This window comes from Notolepis coatsorum (genome assembly GCF_963971535.1).
Source record: "Notolepis coatsorum genome assembly, chromosome: 13".
NCBI lineage: Eukaryota > Metazoa > Chordata > Actinopteri > Aulopiformes > Paralepididae > Notolepis > Notolepis coatsorum.
The window spans coordinates 112,371,776-112,397,417 of NC_140177.1; the positions used below are offsets into that span (position 1 = coordinate 112,371,776).

Genomic DNA, 25,642 nt, shown 5'->3' on the forward strand with positions numbered 1-25,642 from the left:
GAAACGCACTGGCTGCCACTCATTAGCAGCCGTGAGTGTTGGCCATCCTGCAGGCTTGCTGTGCGTCACCGACTCACTCTCCGGCCGCCGTTTTTTATGTGACACGGGTGCCCAGGTGAGCGTGTTGCCGGCGTCCACTCAGGATTTTCACTCAGCGAGACGGGGCCCCGCCCTTGAAGCTGCCAATGGCAGTGCGATCCCTACATTTGGCAAACGCACCGTGGCATTGTGTTTTGCTGACCAGCGTTTCAGCTGGGATTTTGTGTTGGCCAAGGTGTCCACTCCCCTCCTAGGCGCTGACTTTCTCTGCGCCAACAGTCTCTTGGTAGACGTGGGGAATCGCCGGCTCGTCAATGCTGAGACTTTTGGCTCATTAGCATGCGAGCTCAGTGACACGGCCACAATGACACTGTCCAGCGCCGTCGCGCCCACTGATGATTTCTCCCGCCTCCTGTTGGAGTTCTCGGACATCACAACACCCACCTTCTCGTCCGCGGCCACTAAGCATGGAGTCGTGCATTACATCTCCACGGAAGGCCCGCCAGTACATGCTAGGGCTCGTCGTCTCGACCCACACAAGCTCACCATCGCTAGGAATGAGTTTGCCTCCATGGAGGCACTGGGCATCGTTCGTCGGTCCGACAGTCCTTGGGCCTCGCCTCTCCATCTCGTTCCAAAGGCCAACTGCGGCTGGCGTCCGTGTGGCGACTACCGGCGCCTTAATGACGCCACTACACCTGATCGTTACCCGGTTCCACACATACAAGATTTTTCAGCCCACCTTGCTGGAGCGTCTGTTTTTTCAAAGGTGGATCTGGTGAGAGGATACCACCAGGTGCCGGTTAGCCCTCAGGACATCCCCAAGACGGCAGTTATAACCCCATTCGGGCTCTTTGAATTTTTGAGGATGCCTTTTGGCCTCAAAAATGCGGCTCAGACCTTTCAGAGGTTAATGGACGCCATGCTGCGCAACCTGTCTTTCGTGTTCGTCTACCTAGACGATATCCTGGTAGCCAGCACGTCCAAGGCGGAACACCTAACACACCTCCGACTCCTCTTCAGTCGCCTCAGAGAGCATGGATTAATCATCAACCCAGCAAAATGTCAGTTTGGTCTGCCTGCCATGGACTTCCTTGGCCACCACATCACTACTGCTGGAGCGGTCCCATTACCAGTAAAGGTGGAAGCGGTGCTGTGGCTCCCACGCCCTACCACGGTTAGGGCCTTGCAGGAGTTCCTGGGGATGGTGAATTTCTATCATCGGTTCATCCCTTAGGCTGCCCACCTAATGCACCCCCTGTATGGGGCTCTCAAGGGCAAGACTCCCAAGCATGCCATCGCCTGGTCCGACGACATGTCAAAGGCGTTCTCGGATACCAAGGAGGCCCTTGCAAGCGCAACCATGCTGACGCACCCCGTGCCGGAGGCTCCCGTGGCATTGACAACTGATGCCTCGGATTATGCCGTTGGAGGCGTATATGAACAGTTGGTCGAGGGCATTTGGCAACCCCTGGCGTTCTTCAGCCGACAACTCCGTTCCAGCGAACAGAAGTACAGCACCTTTGACCGTGAGCTCCTCGCCCTGTACTTGGCGGTCAGACATTTCCGTTTCCTGCTGGAGGCTCGCCCTTTCACTGTTTTTGTAGACCACAAACCATTGATTTTTGCTATGGCGAAGGTGTCCGAACCGTGGTCTGCCAGGCAACAACGCCATCTGGCTTTCATCTCTGAGTTCACCACTGACATCCAGCATGTGACGGGGAAGGACAACCCCGTGGCTGACTGCCTCTCGCGGGCCGCCATTGGTGCTGTCCACCTGGGAATTGATTACGCCTGTATGGCTGCGGATCAGGTTTCAGACCCAGACATCCAGGCATGCAGGACGGCGGTTACTGGCCTCCAGTTGGCGGACGTCCCCTTCTTTGATGATGGCACGACGCTGCTATGTGATATATCTATGGCGCAGCCAAGGCCAGTTGTTCCACGGGCATGGAGACGACAAGTTTTCGAGGCTATCCATGGCCTCTCGCACCCGGGCAGGAAACCATCACAGCGCCTAATGGCAGCAAAATTCGTCTGGCCCAGGATGAAGGTTGACATTGGGGGTTGGGTCACGACCTGCATGGCATGCCAACGCGCGAAGGTCCATCGACATGTTAAAGCCCTGTTGGAGCGGTTTGATGTGCCTGAGAGGCGTTTTGACCACATCAACGTGGATCTGGTGGGACCCCTTCCTCCCTCCAGGGGGTACACTCACCTTCTGACGATGGTGGACAGGACCACCCGTTGGCCGGAGGCTGTCCCACTCACTGCGACTACTACAGCTGACGTGGCTCGCGCATTCATCGGTACCTGGGTCGCCCGGTTCGGTGTTCCCTCTGATCTTTCCTCTGACCGAGGGGCCCAATTCACTTCCGCGTTATGGACTTCCATTACCCAGCAGTTGGGTGTCTCCCTCCACCGCACTACGGCTTACCATCCACAGGCCAATGGCCTGTGTGAACGTTTTCATCAGTCGATGAAAGCTGCTCTCAAGGCCAATCTCCGAGGCGACACCTGGGTCGACAGACTTCCTTGGGTGATGCTGGGGCTCCGTACTGCACCTAAGGAGGATCTTCTTTCATCTTCAGCTGAGCTGGTATACGGCCAACCCCTCCGTGTCCCAGGGGATTTTCTTCCCTGTGTTACGGCCTCCTGGTCAGCACTGGAACAGCGGGATGCTCTGCTGGACAAGGCCAAGGCTTTCTTGCCCATCCCCACCTCGTGCCACGGCGTTCCAAAGGTGCGTGTCCCGCCTGATCTGCAAGCAGCGGGGTACGTGTTTATCCGCTGCAATGCCCATCGAGGCCCCCTACAGCCACCCTACGATGGTCCTTACCGGGTTGTGAAGGCAGGCGTTAAGACTTTCGTTGTTGACATGGGGGGGAGGGAAGAACGGATCTCGGTGGATCGCCTGAAGCCTGCTCACCTGGATTTGGACCGCCCCATTGAGTTGGCCCAACCGCCCCGCCGCGGCCGGCCCCCTGGTAGGGCAGTCCCGACGCCTACTCTAGCTACGGCGGACCCCCGGACCTGCCGTCCGAGGCCTGTTCAGGGTCAGCCTACTGCTTTACCACTGCCTCGGTTTCCTGTGCCTGCCCAGGGGTACCGGAGTCGTCAGAGCCCCTGGACGTTTTTTGGGGCCAGTTCTTGTGAATTCTGGGGGGACGTGTGTAGTGGCTACTGGGACATAATTCACGGCATCCTAGCCTTATGTGGTGTTTACTACATCTCCCGTGATCCTTAGCGGGGGATGACGTAGTTAAAGTGAGACGAATGAAAGATGAATGGCAGTGTTGTTGTGCGACAGTAGAGTGCGTATTAAAATAGTATTTTTGCATCGGAACACGACTCCGTTTTCACTATTATTACTGCATTCCTACAGTGTATTAATTTATTTTCTTGAGTAGATGGACTTTTAGATATAATAATAATAATATTTTATGATGTTTCTTAGCTGAACTGAATCATAACAATGTAATAAAGATACGTCTGTTTTACTCCAGTCTTTGCAAACATTTACAAATGTCAACAAACATTTTACAGCCTCAAAGTCGGGTAAGTCGGACAACACCGCCTAAATAACATTGTATTATAGTTCAAAACAGCTTTTACTCTGGAAGAAAATAAATTTTTCAGGGGTAGAGAGGCTGGAAAGGGGACAGTGGTGTGAAGTGTTTCTGCCGGTGTTGGGTTATACATAGAAGATAATAGTGTTTTCCGCTTAACCCTTTAATCGCCAATGACGTGTTTAGACGTCATTCCTCGCTATGCGTAATCTGCCAATGACGTCGTACAGCGTCTTTGAGATCAATATTTAAAAAATCTGTCATGGCAATCATATTTCACCCACGGAGACTTGACGGGTGCTGTAGAGCTCCTCTCAACTGCAAGACCGCCATCTGGTGGCCGATCGGCGAGGTGCCAAAACCGGAAGTGAGCGGCCGGAAGTGGTGCTCACCCATATTTCGTCCGGCTCCAGCTTGATACACTGGATAGCGATCCGTTGCCAATAACTCGATAAACAACATGATTTGGACGTATATAGTATTATACAACCTGGAACTGGACCAACAAGATCGACATCCCATAATAACGATCTTTTTGCTCCAGTAGCATCCCTCATCGCTACGAGGAAGCTGTGGTGAGTTTCAGTGTGTTTGATTATTATTGTCCATACAAACTGCTCTGATCTATGTATCACCCATACTACATAAATGATTTAACGTCGGCCACGGACTTATAACCCCCCCCCCTCCCCCCCCCTCCGGTCACCAGCAGATGATGAGGCATGACGTTTAGGACCTTGTACAATTGAAATTTTTTATCTGACGTCAATCGGTATCAAACTACATTTGATGATCTAATACATGTATTTATGGCTATAACTCACGTTCTGCAGAATGCTGCAGAAAACGATAAAAACATATTTATACTTTAGACCGTATTTTAGTATGAATATGTGAATGAAAAAGTAGAACGTTGCTACATCCTAAACGATAGATACTTGACGTTGAATGGGCCATAGTAATGTCAATTTAGCAATACAATTTAAAAAGTTATAGCCCTGCAAAGAAGGGGAACATCTCCATAGACTTACAGTGGTGGCAGAGAGGTGATTAAGATCAGAATAATCCCTGGCAGATAAAGGGTTAAGTAAAACTCAGGTTAAGCTCTCGCATATTGCCAGGTCATGTATCAAAGGTCCACTTGGAATATAAAAAGAAAATGTCTCTCATCCATTTCTTCTTCAGTGGTGGGGCCACCCTTTTGATTATGTGGACAGCAGAATGAGGCTTTGGTATATTATTGAGACGTGTAGCAAAGACGTGGCCTCTGCACTGTTTACAGGTTGAATTGCTGATGATCCAACATTACAATACTGCAACCTAGTGGTCAGTGGTAGGAATTCATATTTTTCCTGAAATAGAAGCACAACGCCAGGACAAAAGCATGGAAAAATATGCATAAATATATGGGTTCTCAACCTGACAGCTTTATTTGGTGTTATATTATTAATTATTACAGCTAAATAATGCAATTTATGGTATTAATCTGCATTAGAAAACCTACTATACGTTGAATTCAACTTGCACTTGAATGGTGCATTTAAGAATGAATGAATGAGTTTATTTCAAACATAAATTAAAAAGAAAATGAAATTTATTTAAAAATACATTTAAAAAAAAGTAATAAACAGATAAAAAAAAGAGAAACAAGCAAAACGGTAATGTTCGAAAAGGAGTAGGATGTAGTGTAAACTTATGTATTCCTACCCCTTCACACTATTATCTTATGCAACTCATATTAACACATTTTCATACAACCCAAATGTCCACACTGAAAAGAAAATATTATGAAAAGAAAATATCATTAATGAGACTAATGATAATCCTGCCGAGCACTAGCCCCTGAAAGCGGTCAACACAACGCCTCCTCATCCATATACCTCTGAGATATAATCCTTTTATATGTTTTTTTTTATTTTAATTTATATTTGTGCTTTGTTTTAATTCCACATATTTATATAGCTCTATTATCCAAAGCCCTTTACAATTTTGTTCCTCACATTCACCCATTCACGCACACATTCACACACTGACGGCCGAGGCAACCATGCAAGGTGCCAACCTGCTCATCTGGAGGAATTAGGGGTTAAGTGTCTTGCTCAAGGACACAACGACACACTGGCCCGGGAGGAGCGGGAATTGAACCGGGAACCTTCTGATTACCAGACGACCGCTCTACCTCCTGAGCCACTGGCGCACTGAGCTGCGAGGGAAAGGTTTGACGGGACACTGGAATATTTTTTTCAACATACTGTATATATACTGCAATTAAAATAACTGCCTGCAGAGTAACGATTTGGAGAGGATATTGGATAACTTTCAGAAGCATTGAACTAGGGCAGCACACAGAAGTAATGTGGCTGGAGTTTTAATGACGGGAGGGAAGTCCTTGGTAATTCCTTTTCATGTATAATAAATATAGCAGTGTAATCAAGTCATCCTCACAAGGAGTTGCATTATTTCTTTGCAGTGAATGTAGCTAGTGTAGCATTACCTGAATAATTATAGCCTATGGAGCTTTGTAACTTTTAACAACTTTAACTAACAGAGATTGGCTCAGAGTCACGACCCACGGCCCCTGCTGCGAGGAATATCAAATGCTGAAGTTCATAGCTTGTGATCTGTCTGCTGAGAACAGCCTAATGGAATTGATATTTGACAATTCTTCATTGTAGGTGAAATTCATCAAAACAAGTTATTTGGCGTTTTCAAAGTCATTCTATTAAGCTGAGACAGGAACGTGACCGGCCCTACTGGAATTCAGGGGTGAAAAAAGATTGGGACATACAGTATATTGATATAAAACTGCCGTTTATTTGCTTGCCTGTCAGTGGTTTTCTTACTGCCAAATATAACGAGGCATAAAACCAATAAGATATTTATTTTGGCACTGTCCCAGTTCCAGTTGCGTGTACCGCTTCCGCAACGGATTCTATTTCCGGGGTTGCCCTGATTGGCCGTGACGGCCACGTGACACGCCGCGGCCACGCCCCGCGGCAAAACGCCGAGGCTGCTGTGTTTCACTGCCGCTTCCCCACTTCAACGCCGCAGCATTTTTTTGCCTTTCACATCGCGCCACGCTTAATCATTTATCATTTAACATTTGAAAGGCATACATTGTTATACAGAAGTACAGAATACTTTTATCCAAAATGCTTCTCATTGTCGCGCCACATCTCCCGAGTGCAGAGCTGTGCCCCACTGCCTTTCACATCGCGCCACGCTTAATCATTTATCATTTAACATTTGAAAGGCATACATTGTTGTCATACAGAAGTACAGAATACTTTTATCCAAAATGCTTCTCATTGTCGCGCCACATCTCCCGAGTGCAGAGCTGTGCCCCACTGCGTTTCACATCGCGCCAAGCTTAATCATTTATCATTTAGCATTTGAAAGGCATACATTGTTGTCATACAGAAGTACAGAATACTTTTATCCAAAATGCTTCTCATTGTCGCGCCACATCTCCCGAGTGCAGAGCTGTGCCCCACTGCCTTTCACATCGCGCCACGCTTAATAATTTATCATTTAACATTTGAAAGGCATACATTGTTGTCATACAGAAGTACAGAATACTTTTATCCAAAATGCTTCTCATAGTGCAGAGCTGTTTAATCACTTTCCCCACTGAGTTACCATACACCATACGCTATACAATATACTATGCAATGTATACAACTCTCATGGTTAACGGTAGAGTATAGGCTGGTTTCGCGTCCGCGTTCAAGTACAACACAGCGGCGGCCTCTCTCGCTGCCGCGTCTGCTGCCGCGGGGCGCGGCCGCGGCGTGTCACATGGCCGTCACGGCCAATCAGGGCAACCCCGGAAATAGAATCCGTTGCGGAAGCGGTACACGCGTCCCGCGTTTGCGCAATGGCCACCAGCACCCCACCAGTTGTGTCTTGGGGATGCGTGAGCCATGTGTGTTGTTGTGTTGTTTTCCCCCTTATATTTCTCGGGCAAAAGGAAATATTTTGGGTGGGAATTCCCAGGAACCTGTTTCTCTGTATTAAACCCTAGTTATTTTATTCTTCCTTTATTGAAAGTATTTCATTTGTATGTTGGTTCACATCCCTCTGTCAAAAAGACAAGAACAGACTGCAAGGTGTTGTCAACCTTAGCTCTAAAATTATCGGCAAAACACAAAGATCCCTAGTACGGTTTAACAGTGCTCAAACTTGTGCTCAAGAAAGCATATAAGATAATTATGTCCTTCATTTGCACTACAACTCATACCTCATTACACCTTACCCTAAATTCTACCTCATCCCATTTCTGCATTGTACTGTATATTGTATTGTAACTCAGTTACTTTTTCTACTCTGCATTGTATATTGTATATATGTATATCGAACACTTTTGTTACATACTTTTGACTTCTATTTTATACTTATTTTACACTTATCTATTTTTATCTAGCACACTCTCAGGAGCAAAACAGAAAAGCATTTCATATAAAAGTATTCTGTATTTTTGTATGACAACTAATAAAGAAACTTGAAACTTGAAACTTGTTTTGACTTGTTGCCATCAGGAAAGCGCTTTAGACAGCCTGCCTGTAAAACAAACAGAAGGAAGTTTGGTTTTGTTCCAGAGGCCATTCGACTGGTGAATGGCCACAGTGCAAGGAATGGTCAGTTCACTAATATGCACCTTTTGACCCCTTGATTTGAACCTTTTTGACCAACGTGCACTTTTTCTTTACTGACTGAATTTATTTATTAGACTTGACAGATCAGCTATATAAGGATCCTGTTCTAACAGTGTCATGTTTCTTGTGCTTTAATAGTGTCATATTACAGTAATTCCTCTAATAGTAACCCCGGCTTGTATTTGTTTCAACTGTAGCGGGTACCAGGCTTGTATTAGAAGGAGGCCTGTATAAGAGGGAGGCCTATATTTCAAATTTTCAAACGGATCATAATGAATAAATCAACATTTTGTGTCAGTTTGAACCCAGTAAAATGTACTGGGTTCATTTTTTTGAAACCAAGTACTGTATGAAATAGTAAACAGTGCAATTACAAGTGGTCACTGGTCATTTCAATGTTTTCAAAGTGAAATCAAGTAACTAGCTCAGTATGCAGCTCAGTATATTAGTAACCCGGCTTGTATTAGGAGGTCGGCTTATAATTGCTTAGCTCAAGAGCGCACCCGGCCATTAATAGAGACCCGGCTTGTATTTGAGACCCGGTTACTATTAGAGGAATTACGGTAGTCCTCTGCGGGACTAATAACGTTTTTTTTATTGAATTAAATGCAACACAATGGACTCCTGCCACATTATTTAACCACATTTAATCTATTATTTGTGTAGATTGTATAGCGTTTCTTTGAATCGAAGCAGTGTCACACAAAATAGTACCTCAATACTCTAAACCTGTATTGATATTTTCTCACTCCGCTGATTGAAACACGGTCCACTATTCTTGATATTATTTTTATTCAATGTTTTAACAAATACATACGGAAGCGTATTGCTGCCACACCAGAAGAAAAAAATGTATCCGTATCACGTTATAACATAAAGGTTTCACGTTATAACGTGATAACTTCTTGTTTTAACATAAAACGTTTCACGTTATAACGTGATAACTTCTTGTTATAACATAAAGGTTTCACGTTATAACGTGATAACTTCTTGTTTTAACAAAACGTTTCACGTTACAACGTGATAATTTTTTATTTTTATTTTTTTATCTTTTCCCCCCTCCTTTTTTCCGATTTTTCTCCCATCCCACTGTTAGTCGTTATGCCAATTCCCAATTCCTGGTTGTTGCGCACTCCCCCCTACTGTTGGTCCGGGAGGCCGGAGACTGTTGCATGCTTTCCTCCGACGCATGTGCAGCCAGCCGGCAGCCAGCCTGGCAGCGCAGATTCTCACCAGGAGAGTGTAACGTGTGGAAGGTCACACTACCTCCCTCCAGATCCTACCCTCGCTGTGCAGGCGCCCCGACCGAACTGTAGGGGTCGCTGTCCACAACGCCCAGGACCCACCCATCAGCTTTCCCACCCCTAACACTGCCAATTGTGTTAGTATGAACGACCAGCCAAGCTGATAGCAACGCCGAGAGCTGGATTCGAACCCAGCGTCTCCAGCGTTGATGGCGAGCGCCTTGCCCACTACACCACCTAGCCGCCATAACGTGATAACTTAAAACAAGAAGTTATCACGTTATAACGTGAAACCGTTATGTTATAACGTGAAACGTTTTATGTTAAAACAAGAAGTTATCACGTTATACTTATAACGTGAAACCTTTATGTTATAACGTTATAACGTGAAACCTTTATGTTATAACAAGAAGTTATCACGTTCCGTAGATACAAACAAAGCAGACAGAACAGACAAAATCAAGACATCATGATGACAAAAATAAAAATATATATACCATCCCCCCCTCCCAAAAAATACAAAATAATAATAATAAAAAAAACAAGACAACCAGTCACTCCTTCGTGTCTCTTAGTTTCAAGTTTCAAGTTTCTTTAATAGTTGTCATACAGAAGTACAGAATACTTTTGTACAAAATGCTTCTTACTGTTGCGCTCCAGAGACTGTGCATGACAAGATAAGTATGAAATAAGAACATAGTAAAAATTAGAAGTAAAAAAAGAGGTCACAGTGTTCAGTTTAGACATATGTACAATGTTCGTAGACGTAGTTACCATACAATATACAATACTGTGCAGTGTACTAATATACAATACTATAATACTATATAGTGCAGGCATAAATGGACGAGGTGCAGTTTAGGTACAATTCACAGTAGGTGTACGAGTTGTAGTGCAAATCCTTTATCAATAAATATAAAGTGTAAGTGTGTTTGTGTGATCTAAAGTGTGGAGAGTGGGTGCTGCAGTGTGTTGTTTGTTTGAGTGAGTGTGTGCGTGTGGGTGTGTGTGCTGTGTGCATTTGATGGTTGTTGCATAGTGATTATTGTTCGTTTAGCGATTATTGTTCGTTTAGCAGCCTGATGGCCTGGGGATAGAAGCTCCTTCTGAGTCTTTCTGTGCTCGCCATAAGACTCCGGTATCGCTTGCCTGACGGCAGCAGTTCAAAGAGGCAGTTGTTCGGGTGGCTCGAGTCCTTAATAATTCTCTTAGCCTTCCCCTTGCACCGCTTGTTGTAAATGTTCTGGAGGGTGGGAAGCCCCCCTCTAATTGTGCGTTCGGCTGAACGTGTCACTCTTTGTAGTCTGCTACGGTCTTGTGCAGTGCTATTCCCAAACCAGGAGGTGATGTTGCCGGTCAGGATGCTCTCTATTGTACATGAGTAGAAGTTCCTAAGGATCTTCTGACTGACTTGGAACTTCCTTAGGCGCCTGAGGAAGTAGAGGCGTTGTCGTGCCTTCTTCACAACACTGTCAATGTGTGTGGTCCATGTCAAGTCCTCGGATATGTGGGCTCCGAGGTACTTGAAACTGTTCACTCTCTCAACTGGTGCCCCGTCGATGCTGAGGGGGCTGTAGTCCTTGACCCCCGACCTCCTGAAGTCCACAATCATCTCTTTTGTTTTGCTGACGTTCAGGGAGAGGCAGTTCTCCTGACACCACTGTGACAGGTTCTCTACCTCTTCCAGGTAGGCCCTTTCGTCGTTGGCAGAGATCAGGCCCACCACTACTGTGTCATCAGCAAATTTGATGATGGTGTTGTTGTTCCGCTGTGCTACGCAGTCATGTGTGTACAGGGAGTAGAGGAGGGGGCTCAGAACACAGCCCTGGGGGGCCCCTATGTTGAGCGTGATGGATGAGGAGGTGCAGTTGCCGGCTCTTACCACCTGGGGTCTGCCCGTCAGGAAGTCCAGGACCCACTGGCACAGGTCATAGTTCAAGCCCAGGTCCCTGAGCTTGGCTATGAGTTTGGAGGGGACTATGGTATTGAATGCTGAGCTGTAGTCGATGAACAGCATTCTCACATAGTTCCCCTGCCTCTTGTCCAGATGTGATGCTGCTGTGTGCAGCACATGGGCTATGGCGTCCTCCGTGGACCTGTTGGGGCGATATGCAAATTGCAGAGGGTCCAGGTTGATGGGGAGGGAGGAACAGATGTAGCCCTTCACTAGCTTCTCAAAGCACTTCATGGCTATGGAGGTGAGGGCTACAGGGCGGTAGTCGTTGAGGCAAGCGGGCGTAGATTTTTTGGGTACAGGGATGATGGTGGACTTCTTCAGACAGGTGGGGATGACGGCCTGTTCCAAGGACAGGTTGAAGATGTCAGTGAATACCGGGGCCAGTTGGTCGGCACAGACTTTTAGGACGCGGCCGGGGATGCCGTCCGGTCCTGCTGCCTTCCTGATATCCACTTTTTTAAAGATCCGTCTCACCTCATGCTCTGTTACCCTGAACACTGAGTCTCCATCAGCAGACCCCCCCCCCCCCATTGCCGTGGTTTGTAGGCTGGTGTTGTTATTCACAGCCTCAAACCTCGCATAGAAGGAGTTGAGATCATTTGCTAAGGAGATGTCACTGTTCAGTTTGAGGGGGGTTCCTTTGTAGTCTGTCATTGTTCTTACCAGTGTTAGACATATCAAATCAGAGATTGAGAATATATATCTATAATAGACAGTCTTTTTACATGGATTTGTGTACGGGACAGCTTCACAGTTGCCATTCAGTCCACATAGTCCAGATATAGTCTTTGTACAAAGTGCCACCAAGAGTCCCTTCAGTTGATGCCTTTTTTAGAGCAAGGAGCCGACGGAAGAAACGCCACACAACAAACTCATAGCAAAAGAAAAAAAAAAACAGTGCTCTATAAGTTCACATTGGTTTGTCCACTATTAATAACGGATTGAAATGTCCTCCCTGCTACAGGTCAGCTGGAGCAGTCTGTGTGTCTGTACAAAGAAGCTCTAACTCTGGCTCAGTCTGTTGGTGACGGTGAAGCTGTGGAGCAGATTCAGGAGGGACTGAAGGAGGTTGCCAAGAAGAAGAAGGAACAGAAAGCTGCCAGGAGTGAGACTGAGTGATTGACTGACTGCAGGGAGAAGTTACACGCTGTGGCTCCAACCAACCCACACACAAAGGAAATGTTGGCCTGTCTGAAGTCAGGGAGAGACCTCAGAGATTTAGTCCAAAGTAGAACACTGGAGCACACATATTTAAGGTAATAAACATAATGTACTGTATATATATTTTTACATCTCTGCAATATTCCAGTGACTACAGTTATTTGTTTTGTGGAGTTTCAGAAGTCTATAATATGCCTTTACCTCTATAAAAAAAATAGTTGCCGTCTTAACCTTGTGTCATCCTTGTGAAATGAATGACTCCACCATCACCCCCTCCCCCCTAGTCCGCAACCTCGGTGTCATCCTCGACCCCACCCTCTTATTTGACCCCCATGTCCGCTCCATTGTCAAAACTTCATATTTTCACCTCCGCAACATTGCCAAAATGCGTCACTGCCTCTCCCCCCCCTGCTACTGAATCCCTCATACACGCCTTCATCTCCTCCCGCCTGGACTACTGTAACTCCCTCCTCACTGGCATCACCTCCCGCTCCCTCCATAAATTGCAGATGGTCCAAAACTCAGCCGCTCGCCTCCTCACTAACACCCGGTCTTGCGAACACATCACTCCTGTCCTCCACTCCTTCCACTGGCTCCCGATCAAGGAACGCATTAACTTCAAAACATTACTCCTCACCTTCAAAGCCCTCCATAGCCTGGCCCCCCCTACCTGACTGACCTCCTTCTCCCCTACCGCCCCACTCATTCCCTCCGGTCCTCTTCCACTCTTTCCCTCACTGTCCCGTCATCCAAACTCAATAGTTTTGGTGACCGGGCATTCTCACGAGCTGCACCCCGACTCTGGAACACCCTCCCTCAGACCATCAGAGACTCTCCCTCACTCTCCACCTTCAAATCCAGACTCAAAACCTACCTGTTCTCCCAAGCATTCAACCTTCCTTACCCATAACCACCCTCCTCCAACTCGCCACCATTTCCCCCTGCCCCATGTTCTCTCCTCTCCTGCCCCCACCCCCCTTGTTTTCCCTTACTCTCCTCCCGACTGTCTCCCCTACCCACTCCCGCATTTGTTATCCGTTACTCGTGGTTCTATGTTTCCTGTGTATTCTTATTGTCCTCTGTTTCCCTCTGGTTTTTTTTCTTTGTTTTCTTTGTTTTATTTTTTTTGCCCATTGTCAGCGACGTTGGGTCCTTGAAAAGCGCTATACAAAATAAATAAATGAATTATTATTATTATTATTATTATTATTATTATTATTATTAAAACCTGCACCAAAAGGTAAACCTGAAGAATATCAGTAAAACCGATAATGTAATTGTAAGAAATGTACATTCTGTTTGTATGTGTGCTCAATGTATTTGATGTAAACCTGTCAGATTCAGATTCCTTTATTAAGCCATTTGTGTAAAAACACATTGGTAATTGTTTCAGTGTTTACAGTGTATGCGTTTTTTTCCTTTCTTTTTTCACAGTAAACGACAAACACCAACACAGACACAGGACAAAAAACAGTGCAGTGGGGGATTAATCAATTTAAATACATATATATGTGTAGAGTGCAGAGTTCCAGTAAGGACTAGTGCAGTACCATTTGATATATCGGACATGCAAGGGGATAACAAAATTCTCTGGGCAGATTTATTTTGAATAAATTATGCAAAGCTGTAATTTAATGTAGAACCCGCAAAGATAAATGTGCGATTGATTATTTTGAGTATTATGATAATTGAGAAAGAAAAAAATATATATATTCTTTTGTATTATCTTTTCCCCCCTCCTTTTTCCGTTTTTCTCCCATCCCAATGTTAGTCGTTATGCCAATTCCCAATCCCCTTCCTGGTCGTTGCGCACTCTACCCCCTACCGTCGATCCGGGAGGGCGGAGACTATCACGTGCTTCCTCCGACACATGTGTAGCCAGCCCACCGCTTCTTTTCACCTGGCAGCGCGGACTCTCACTGGGGGAGTGTAACTTGTGGAAGGGTCACACTACCTCCCCCAGATCCTTCCCTCGCTGTGCAGGCGCCCCGACCGAACTGTAGGAGTCACTGTTTACAACGACCAGGACCCACCCCACCGGCTTTCCCACCCACTGACACTGCCAATTGTGTCAGTATGGACGGCTGACCAAGCCGGAGGTACCGCAGCTGGATTCGATCCCACTGTCTCTGCGGTGGTAGACTGACGCTTAGTCCGCTGCGCTACTCGGCCGCCGAAAGAAAATATATTAATTAAATAGTACTTTATGATCTATATGATTCAATGCCTTGATGTGATAATCCATCCTTGAGAAATAATTCACATTGTGTGTGTGTGACTATTAACAACTTCCATCACCAGAAACAAGAAAACCCTTGGCTTTTTTTTGCCAAGATCAATGGAATGTTAACTTTGTGAATAGATAAGAATGTTTCAGCTGTTTACATCCCACACTATGAAATAATATGGTATTTATTTCTTAGAGGTGGGTTACAAACAGTTCCATAATGTTGGGTCAGTCTCCTAATTAATGGCCGGCCGACCTGCTCCAGTCAATAGGTGACATCACACATGGCTTTCATGTTTCTAGTTTTGGGACATTAGATTGCCAAACTACAAAGTAAATCCCTATATATATATATATATATATATATATATATATATATATATATATATTAGTGCTGTCAAACGATTAAAATATTTAACTCGATTAATCGCATGATTGTCCATAGTTAACTCGCGATTAATCACAAATTAATCACATTTTAATTTTTAATTTTTTTTTTATACCTTAAACAGATCTTTTTCAAGTTCCAAGTTTTAATACTCTTATCAACATGCAAGTCAACAAATGCTTGCTTTGTGCAGCCATTTAACACAAAAGGATGACCCTCATGCATTGCAAATTTGCATCAAATTCAAAACAGAGTGATGCACAAAATAACTTAAAAGAAAATAATAATTTAAAACAATGAATAAAGTGTGCATGAAATAATAGGGGAAAGAAAACGTTAGGAACTTGTTACATTCACACACACAAGGGCTGATTAATCACACACCCCCCTCTCTCCCTCACACACACACTCTCCCAGTTCTTTTTCTCTTTTGCCCCTTCCTCATCTCTCTCACCCCCCTCTCTCTCTATATCTCACACACACACACACACACACACACACACACACACACACACACACACACACACACACACACTTCAGAAACAAACATAGTATCAATGAGAGCATCAATAATACACCTGAGTGAAGTCTAGTAAACATCTTTTTTTTCTTTTTTTTTTTAGTTAATCTTGAGTTAAAAAAATTAGTGGCATTAATAGAATCGGGAGTTAACGCGATATTAACGCGATATATTTGACAGCCTTAATATATATATATATATATATTAGTGCTGTCAGTTTATCGCGTTAATTAGATTAATTAATTACACAGCAAATTATCGCGTTATGAAAATTAACTCAAAATTAATTTAATTAAATTATTATTATTATTTTTGTATCTCATTCATTCCATAAGAACGTAGAATACACATTTACAGACTTTTTTTTAATATGGTCCATTTGCATGTTCTTGGTATCTGATTCTAGGGACATCTATGGATCTCAGGGAATGTATTCCCAGTGTCAGAAATACTGTGTCTGTTACTAGGCTTGAGTAAATTGTAATGAACCAAATGAGAATATCAATTAAATTCGTTTTATCTTTAACTGTGAATAACACCATGCTCAAATTGACCATACCTGAAAAATCTAAGCAAATGAATAAAGGGAAGATGATTAAACAGAAGGTTTTGTAGATACAGTACTGAATTCTGCCATCCGGACACATGCAATTTGAAATATGATTATAGAATATCAGGCCTAAAATGGTTATGCGATTAAAATGTGATTAATTAGATTAATTAATTACAAATCCTGTAATTAATTAGATTAATTTCTTTAATCGCCTGACAGCACTAATATATATATAAAATGAACACACTAAAAAGGATAAATAAACTGTTTTAGGTTAGGGTGGGATGTGAGGGCTCCACTGAGGTTAAGGTCATGGTTATAAACTACTATTTAGGTGAACAATGTGCAGAGTTCCAGCATTGCAGATTGGCTAATCAGTGAAGATGTTACACTCTTCCAAGATCACATGAATTAACTAGCAGTGGTTCCTGGTTAGATTCTGGCTCCTTGAGCAAGATACTTAAAGCATTTTATGTCTTAAAGGGGAGCATCACCCAAATCTCTCCACGGTCTAGGAAATTCAATCAATATTTGTGAACATGAGCTCCTCTCTCTCAAAGCCAGAAACCAGAGAAGTAAGAATCAAATGTGTGATGTCATCAGGTATAAAGTCTGGGGATGCTCCATAGACAATGAATGGGATTTTGTGCATCTTTGTTTGTGTTTGAGCTTTAGTCTAGGGTAGTGTTTTCACTTCTGAAACAGAAAATGTATCCGTATACTAGGGGTGACCTCGACTACTAGTCGACTAATCGATCGAAAGGAGCTGTAGTCGACTGCCAATCTCTGTCTAATGCAAAAAGATTTAGTAAAATCGGACATAAAGCACCCCCCACAGCCCAAATGTAAGTTAAATCTGCCAGTCGACTATGGACAAATTTTGGCCAATCAAAGTCGACTATACAAATCCTTAGTCGGGGACACAGGCCTAACATATACACAGAACATTCCCCTGGGTGCTCTCTGTGTCACCTTTACCATCTTACCCAATTCATCTATGGAGCAGCTTCAGACTTTATACTTGATGACGTCACAAGTTTTAGTTTAGTACTCTAGCTTTTGGATTAGGGAGAAAGTTGTTTGTTCTTACTAAAATGTTTGGACAGTCTTAGACCATAATGAATAACATGTATGAATTCTGAAATTGGGTGTAGTTTAAAGCTTAGCCCCAGAAATGGGACTTGTGCTGTTGGACAGACACTATAAAAGTCCCAAAGGCTGATATGGCTCCTCTGTGCATTTCCCGTCTGGTAGCAGCAATGCATCCATACAGTTGCTTTGTGGTCACTCTAACTTGCTGTCGGGCTCCTACTACTTTACCGTTATTGTTTAGTTTTAAATTTGGGATTAATGATTTAGAAATGTTGCCACACAATGCTTGTCTGATACAAGCTATCTGGTGAAATCGCACCCCATGTACAGTACAGGCACGCACGCCTTGAAATGTCAAATCAGAGAACTTTGTAGATAATTTAGGCATGCTGCTATCTACAAACCTTTCTGATTTGACAGTTCATGTCTGCGTGGAGGAGATGAGGCTTGTATCAGCCTAGCTTCGCGTGGCAAAGTTCATATTGTGGAAAAAAAGGTAAAAGTTCATATTGTGAAAAAGCCAGGGGGTCTCGAGATCTCCATGACATTCTTCAACGGAGGTGTGAGGCCCAGAGATCCCGGCTTCCTGCAGGGATTGCACCCGTGTCTGGCCATGTGTGTCCCAGCCTCCAGCACCGGCCTCCACAGCCACGTGAAAGTGGTGCCAGCTCCAGAAGCGCTGCCTCTGTCACCCCCTGATGATGTCATCATCAACGTTGATGGTGAGAGAGAGAGAGAGATTGTATTTGGGCAAAACAAAACAAAAAACTGTTTGATGAGCCATAGCCTACAGCTTTTCACATGACACACCTCCTTCTCACAATGCTTTACTACACCCATGATCATTTCATATTATTGTCAATCTCAAACGGGTTGTGAACATACGTACAAATCCGATGTCAGGCCAAAATATCACAATGGGATTTTAGGATGTACGGAAGCCCAGTGGATCCACTTACAGAGCTCCAAAGAAAACATGTTCACCTTTCTGCCACTGTCTGGGAAAACAATGACAAAACAAATGTTGTCTCTTTTAGATGCATGTATTTTAGAATAGGGAAAAGCTTCGGCCCTGCCAAGTCAGATACCAGCCAATAACAAGTCACCGAACAACTTCATTAAGGTCTAAGATCATTTGTTTCAAGGAGATCAACATGCTTTCAATGAGATACTACTTTCTTTTAACAAGATAAACAGTGACCTCCAATTTCTATTTTCATTTTTAACATTTCAGTCAGTTGGATAAGCATGTAGTGGAATATGTGTCTTTCTTCATGAGCATTGCTGGATGTTCCTGTTAAAAAAGAAAAATTCATTTTTGTCTTTGAGGCCCACTGCTGTTAAGGGCCACCACATCTCTCCTGCTTTCTGCCAGAGACTTTGAGGAAATTAGGCTATTAGTCTGATTGGGCTTTCATTAGCAAACAGGGGCAGGAAAGTCACTTTCCAATTGCAATCCATTTCAGACTACTGATAGCCTAACTCTAATCAGTAACATAATCCACTGTATTACACCAGCTGTTGCATGTTGATTTTTTTTTAAGTATCCATAATCCCCGCAGTTTCTGCCTGCCTCATATCATTATGAAGGTTCTGTTGATGAGCATTCTATTCATTTGACTAAAGATCACCACATTTAAAAGAAACTAGATAAGATCCTGGTTATTTTATGGAGAAATCTATTGCATTAAGTATTTTGCACTGCAATTGTTTTCCATCTTGAAAAGTGATGCTAACTATTCCAAACAAATCGCTGTTGCTGCTGACAGAGTAAAACACGTCGCTTCCTGTGCGACTGATGATGTTCCAAGGAATGTCCTACCAGACACCAGTGTTTATAGAGTGTTTAGAACTGCAAATATAAAGGCATTCATCATTAACTGGGTAGGTCTATTAGCACCTGTGTTATATACATTTCCAATAGAGTGTGGCAAAACAGACATTTATTCATATGAAAATGTGTACAAGGCCTTAGTTCCTTTCTGGGGAACTTGAGGCAGTTGAGAAATTTAGCAGATTTTCACCAAATTTCCCCCGAAGCGCCCCAGAACTATAAGTCTAACTTCGCCCATTGGCTTACAAGCACAAGTTGTTTCAGGAAACACTGCCTACGGGCAGAAAGTACGTCAGTGTTGCATTGTGACTGACGCAAAATACTTTATTATATGTATAGAAAACGCAGCCCACGGAAAATAAATAAATAAATAAAAGGTTTGTGTGAAAGAATCAAAACAGAAACCACAATACATGGGGAAGACGTTTGACAATGATTATAAACATAAACGGAAATTAAATTCCACTACACGCTACTGTTACTTTGTTAGCACTGTGGGAAAGAGAATAAAAAAATGGTTTAGACTGTGGTAAGTCCTGTGAATGCGTAAACAACACATCTCTCATACTCCCAATAGGTGTTTTGGGCAAAGTGTTGATCTATAATAGACAATAGTTCAACCTGATCTCCCACAGGTGTTAAGGAAACCTGAGATCAAGGCTCATAAAACCATACGCATTCGTTTGTGATGAACAAGGGGCTCCTCTAATGTCATGGGAAAACAATTACATTTGATTAAGTCCAGGTCAAAACATTGGGTTGCTGGTTTTGTTTACACCAATGTATTAACACAGAGAGAGAGAGTCACAGCAGTACCATATGTAGGCTACATAAATACTGTGTCAATAGATAATTGCTGTTGCTCTTTTGACATGTTTTCATGAACTATAAACACACATATACATAATATGCAATGGGCACAAAGGAAAACCTCCCCCTTTTATAAATGCTCTGCTCTGTGTCCCAGTCCTCCCAGTCAAAGCTGCAGTAGCACCTCACACACACCTGGAGGAGGCAGCAGCACAGCGACCAACAACAAGCCCACAGAAGGACTCATGAGGTACAGTCAGGAAGCTCTTAATACTATTCATTAGGGATGTAATGATCTCAATGTAGATTATTTTTTATTTATTTTTTGAATTATGTTCAATACTGTGTATCGAAATCTGTCCTTTAAACCAGTGGTTCTCAAGGGGGATCACAAGATCTTCTTTTTTATACATTATTATGTTTATGTATCTTTGGTATAGTTGCTGTTGTTGGTATGTTTGAAGCCCTCCTACAATCATTAATCAAGTGAAATAGCCTGAAAGGGTTAGTCTCTTTAATGCATAACAAATCAAAAATCTAATTAAATCGTGGCCTCGAAATCACAATTCATATCAAATGTATGAATCGTTAAACCCTTACTATTCATAGACTCGTACGTGTGGAAATAGTCACTCTTTCTAGAGGTCATGGTAAAAGATGCAAGTTGAATGAATGGTAGTCTAGAGGTCATGGTAAAAGATGGAAGTTGAATGAATGGTAGTCTAGAGGTCATGGTAAAAGATGGAAGTTGAATGAATGGTAGTCTAGAGGTCATGATAAAAGATGGTAATTGAATGGGTGGTAGTATTTGCATGATGGCAAATACAGTCTTGGGTTTAAGCTAGGGATGCACTATATATTGGTGACCATATCGGTTTCGGCCGATGATAGTGAGTTTTTCATATATCGGTATCGGTCCAATGAGAAAATTGGCAGATACTGTATATATCGGCAAACATACTGTATATCAGCTGGTGATAGTGATTTATTTTATTGATTGCATGTGTCCGATGATCAAAACTGGGCCCATGTGAACAACTGATGATTATTTATATGTCTAGCTGTGTGTGTGTGTGTGTTTTTTCTTTTTGTAATGTTATTTGCATGAGACAATGACGCAACACAGGATTGTGGACTATCATTGTTTCAGTGTGTACAAAAATAGTATCTACAAAATTACATTTTCATAGAATTAATTTTTATTTATTTTTATGTAGATCACATCAACATCGATAATATCCGTTATTGGCCATAACAGAAAGGTTAATATCAGTTATTGATATCGGACAAACAATTATGTTCATGGTGCATCCCTAGTCCAAGTCCCTGTCTCTTGCAGAGGTTATAAGCTCAAGTCAAGTCAAGTCAAGAGTTTTAATTGTCACGGCATACAAGTATACAATGAAATGCGGGTGGTCTTGCCCGCGACGATGTGCAATACAGTGGTACAACATATAATAGAATCCAATAAAAATACAGTGGTACAACATATAATAGAATCCAATAAAAAAAAAACATTGTGCAATAAACAGGTAACAGGTAACATGGCGTGACATCTCGGTATCTGTACATAGTATTTACAGAGCATTAGGACATGCTAGGTAGCTTTAGTAGTGCAATACACTGTTCCTGTTGTTATACTAATTTAAAGTGGCCTTTCCTCTTGGCCATAAGTGTGCGTGTGTGCGGCATGAGTGTGTACCCGCTCGTGTTAAAGTGGCTGATAGTGTGTGAGCGTGCACAGCGTGCGTGTCGTGTGTGTGCTTGTGTGTGCTTGTGTGTGGATAGTTCAGTTTCTGTGGCACTCAATGTTCATTGTTCAAGGCTCTGATGGCCTGGGGGAAGAAGCTGAGCCTAAGCCTCTCCGTCCTAAGCTGCTGCTGTTGTTTCTGGCATCACGATATGACTGCCAATATAGCTACCCATGAACAAGGCACTGAATCTATTAGGTGACTTAAGACCAAACATAAGAGCTATTTTTAAATAGCACTATGCACTATATGTCAGCCTTGGCACATGAAGCCAAGTCATAAGTCATACGTTAAGTTAATCATAGAATTCTGCTGTAGGCACCAGGGCGATGTCATCTAAGAAAATGTCCATCTTGGAAAACGGTAGTAATTGGAAAATACATTTGAATGAATATTGTGAATCACAGGAATTTATTTTCATAAGAGAACTTCATAAAGTGAATTAACTAATTAGCCTCTAGGTCATATGAATGATAAATAATGCTTTATTAATTCCAACATTTGAGTTGAAGGATAAAGTTAACCTGATGTAACTGGATGATGGAATCTTATTCCTGGATGTAGATTATTTAGTTGTTTATTGTCTATGTCTATATCTTTTTATATACACTGTGGAAATGAGGGAAACGTAATTTAAATGTTCTGTATGTCTTGCACAATAGGAAATAGACAATAAAGTTGACTTTGAATTTGACTTTGACTTTGACTTTGAGATTTGGGTTTTGGTGTAGCCAGTTCCATGGTAGATTTGGGTTTTGGTGTAGCCAGTTCCATTGTAGATTTTGGTTTTGGTGTAGCCAGTTCCATGGTAGATTTGGGTTTTGGTGTAGCCAGTTCCATTGTAGATTTGGGTTTTGGTGTAGCCAGTTCCATTGTAGATTTGGGTTTTGGTGTAGCCAGTTCCATTGTAGATTTGGGTTTTGGTGTAGCCAGTTCCATTGTAGATTTGGGTTTTGGTGTAGCCAGTTCCATTGTATATTTGGCGATGGACAGAATTATTTTCACTAATCCCCTTGATTTGGCTCATTTCTTTTGAATACTGTATACAGTACTGCCTTGTACTGTGCATGGTAAAAGATGCAAGTTGAATGAATGGTAGTCTAGAGGTCATGGTAAAAGATGGAAGTTGAATGAATGGTAGTCTAGAGGTCATGGTAAAAGATGGAAGTTGAATGAATGGTAGTCTAGAGGTCATGATAAAAGATGGTAATTGAATGGGTGGTAGTATTTGCATGATGGCAAATACAGTCTTGGGTTTAAGCTAGGGATGCACTATATATTGGTGACCATATCGGTTTCGGCCGATGATAGTGAGTTTTTCATATATCGGTATCGGTCCAATGAGAAAAACTGGGCAGATACTGTATATATCGGCAAACATACTGTATATCAGCTGGTGATAGTGATTTATTTTATTGATTGCATGTGTCCGATGATCAAAACTGGGCCCATGTGAACAACTGATGATTATTTATATGTCTAGCTGTGTGTGTGTGTGTGTTTTTTCTTTTTGTAATGTTATTTGCATGAGACAATGACGCAACACAGGATTGTGGACTATCATTGTTTCAGTGTGTACAAAAATAGTATCTACAAAATTACATTTTCATAGAATTAATTTTTATTTATTTTTATGTAGATCACATCAACATCGATAATATCAGTTATTGGCCATAACAGAAAGGTTAATATCAGTTATTGATATCGGACAAACAATTATGTTCATGGTGCATCCCTAGTCTAAGTCCCTGTCTCTTGCAGAGGTTATAAGCTCAAGTCAAGTCAAGTCAAGAGTTTTAATTGTCACGGCATACAAGTATACAATGAAATGCGGGTGGTCTTGCCCGCGACGATGTGCAATACAGTGGTACAACATATAATAGAATCCAATAAAAATACAGTGGTACAACATATAATAGAATCCAATAAAAAAACAACATTGTGCAATAAACAGGTAACAGGTAACATGGCGTGACATCTCGGTATCTGTACATAGTATTTACAGAGCATTAGGACATGCTAGGTAGCTTTAGTAGTGCAATACACTGTTCCTGTTGTTATACTAATTTAAAGTGGCCTTTCCTCTTGGCCATAAGTGTGCGTGTGTGCGGCATGAGTGTGTACCCGCTCGTGTTAAAGTGGCTGCTAGTGTGTGAGCGTGCACAGCGTGCGTGTCGTGTGTGTGCTCGTGTGTGCTTGTGTGTGGATAGTTCAGTTTCTGTGGCACTCAATGTTCATTGTTCAAGGCTCTGATGGCCTGGGGGAAGAAGCTGAGCCTAAGCCTCTCCGTCCTAAGCTGCTGCTGTTGTTTCTGGCATCACGATATGACTGCCAATATAGCTACCCATGAACAAGGCACTGAATCTATTAGGTGACTTAAGACCAAACATAAGAGCTATTTTTAAATAGCACTATGCACTATATGTCAGCCTTGGCACATGAAGCCAAGTCATAAGTCATACGTTAAGTTAATCATAGAATTCTGCTGTAGGCACCAGGGCGATGTCATCTAAGAAAATGTCCATCTTGGAAAACGGTAGTAATTGGAAAATACATTTGAATGAATATTGTGAATCACAGGAATTTATTTTCATAAGAGAACTTCATAAAGTGAATTAACTAATTAGCCTCTAGGTCATATGAATGATAAATAATGCTTTATTAATTCCAACATTTGAGTTGAAGGATAAAGTTAACCTGATGTAACTGGATGATGGAATCTTATTCCTGGATGTAGATTATTTAGTTGTTTATTGTCTATGTCTATATCTTTTTATATACACTGTGGAAATGAGGGAAACGTAATTTAAACGTTCTGTATGTCTTGCACAATAGGAAATAGACAATAAAGTTGACTTTGAATTTGACTTTGACTTTGACTTTGAGATTTGGGTTTTGGTGTAGCCAGTTCCATGGTAGATTTGGGTTTTGGTGTAGCCAGTTCCATTGTAGATTTTGGTTTTGGTGTAGCCAGTTCCATGGTAGATTTGGGTTTTGGTGTAGCCAGTTCCATTGTAGATTTGGGTTTTGGTGTAGCCAGTTCCATTGTAGGTTTGGGTTTTGGTGTAGCCAGTTCCATTGTAGATTTGGGTTTTGGTGTAGCCAGTTCCATTGTAGATTTGGGTTTTGGTGTAGCCAGTTCCATTGTATATTTGGCGATGGACAGAATTATTTTCACTAATCCCCTTGATTTGGCTCATTTCTTTTGAATACTGTATACAGTACTGCCTTGTACTGTGCATGGTAAAAGATGCAAGTTGAATGAATGGTAGTCTAGAGGTCATGGTAAAAGATGGAAGTTGAATGAATGGTAGTCTAGAGGTCATGATAAAAGATGGTAATTGAATGGGTGGTAGTATTTGCATGATGGCAAATACAGTCTTGGGTTTAAGCTAGGGATGCACTATATATTGGTGACCATATCGGTTTCGACCGATGATAGTGAGTTTTTCATATATCGGTATCGGTCCAATGAGAAAAACTGGGCAGATACTGTATATATCGGCAAACATACTGTATATCAGCTGGTGATAGTGATTTATTTTATTGATTGCATGTGTCCGATGATCAAAACTGGGCCCATGTGAACAACTGATGATTATTTATATGTCTAGCTGTGTGTGTGTGTGTGTTTTTTTCTTTTTGTAATGTTATTTGCATGAGACAATGACGCAACACAGGATTGTGGACTATCATTGTTTCAGTGTGTACAAAAATAGTATCTACAAAATTACATTTTCATAGAATACATTTTTATTTATTTTTATGTAGATCACATCAACATCGATAATATCAGTTATTGGCCATAACAGAAAGGTTAATATCAGTTATTGATATCGGAC

General features: G+C 42.5%; 2 protein-coding genes across 4 annotated transcripts in view; both read left to right on the forward strand.

Annotated features, from left to right (window-relative positions):
* ttc19 (tetratricopeptide repeat domain 19) overlaps positions 1-13,783 on the forward strand; it is a 34,429-nt gene extending 20,646 nt beyond the window's left edge. For all 3 annotated transcript variants that reach the window (XM_084327896.1, XM_084327897.1, XM_084327898.1), the window contains one exon: positions 12,429-13,783. In XM_084327896.1, coding sequence (XP_084184022.1) covers positions 12,429-12,583 — 155 coding nt within the window. In that variant the 3' untranslated portion in view covers positions 12,584-13,783. The remainder of the gene's footprint in view (positions 1-12,428) is intronic.
* Positions 13,784-20,218: 6,435 nt separating this feature from the next.
* slc4a2a (solute carrier family 4 member 2a) overlaps positions 20,219-25,642 on the forward strand; it is a 118,461-nt gene continuing 113,037 nt past the window's right edge. Inside the window, exon 1 of the mRNA XM_084327132.1 lies at positions 20,219-20,299. The gene's annotated coding sequence lies outside the window, so the exon portion shown is untranslated. The remainder of the gene's footprint in view (positions 20,300-25,642) is intronic.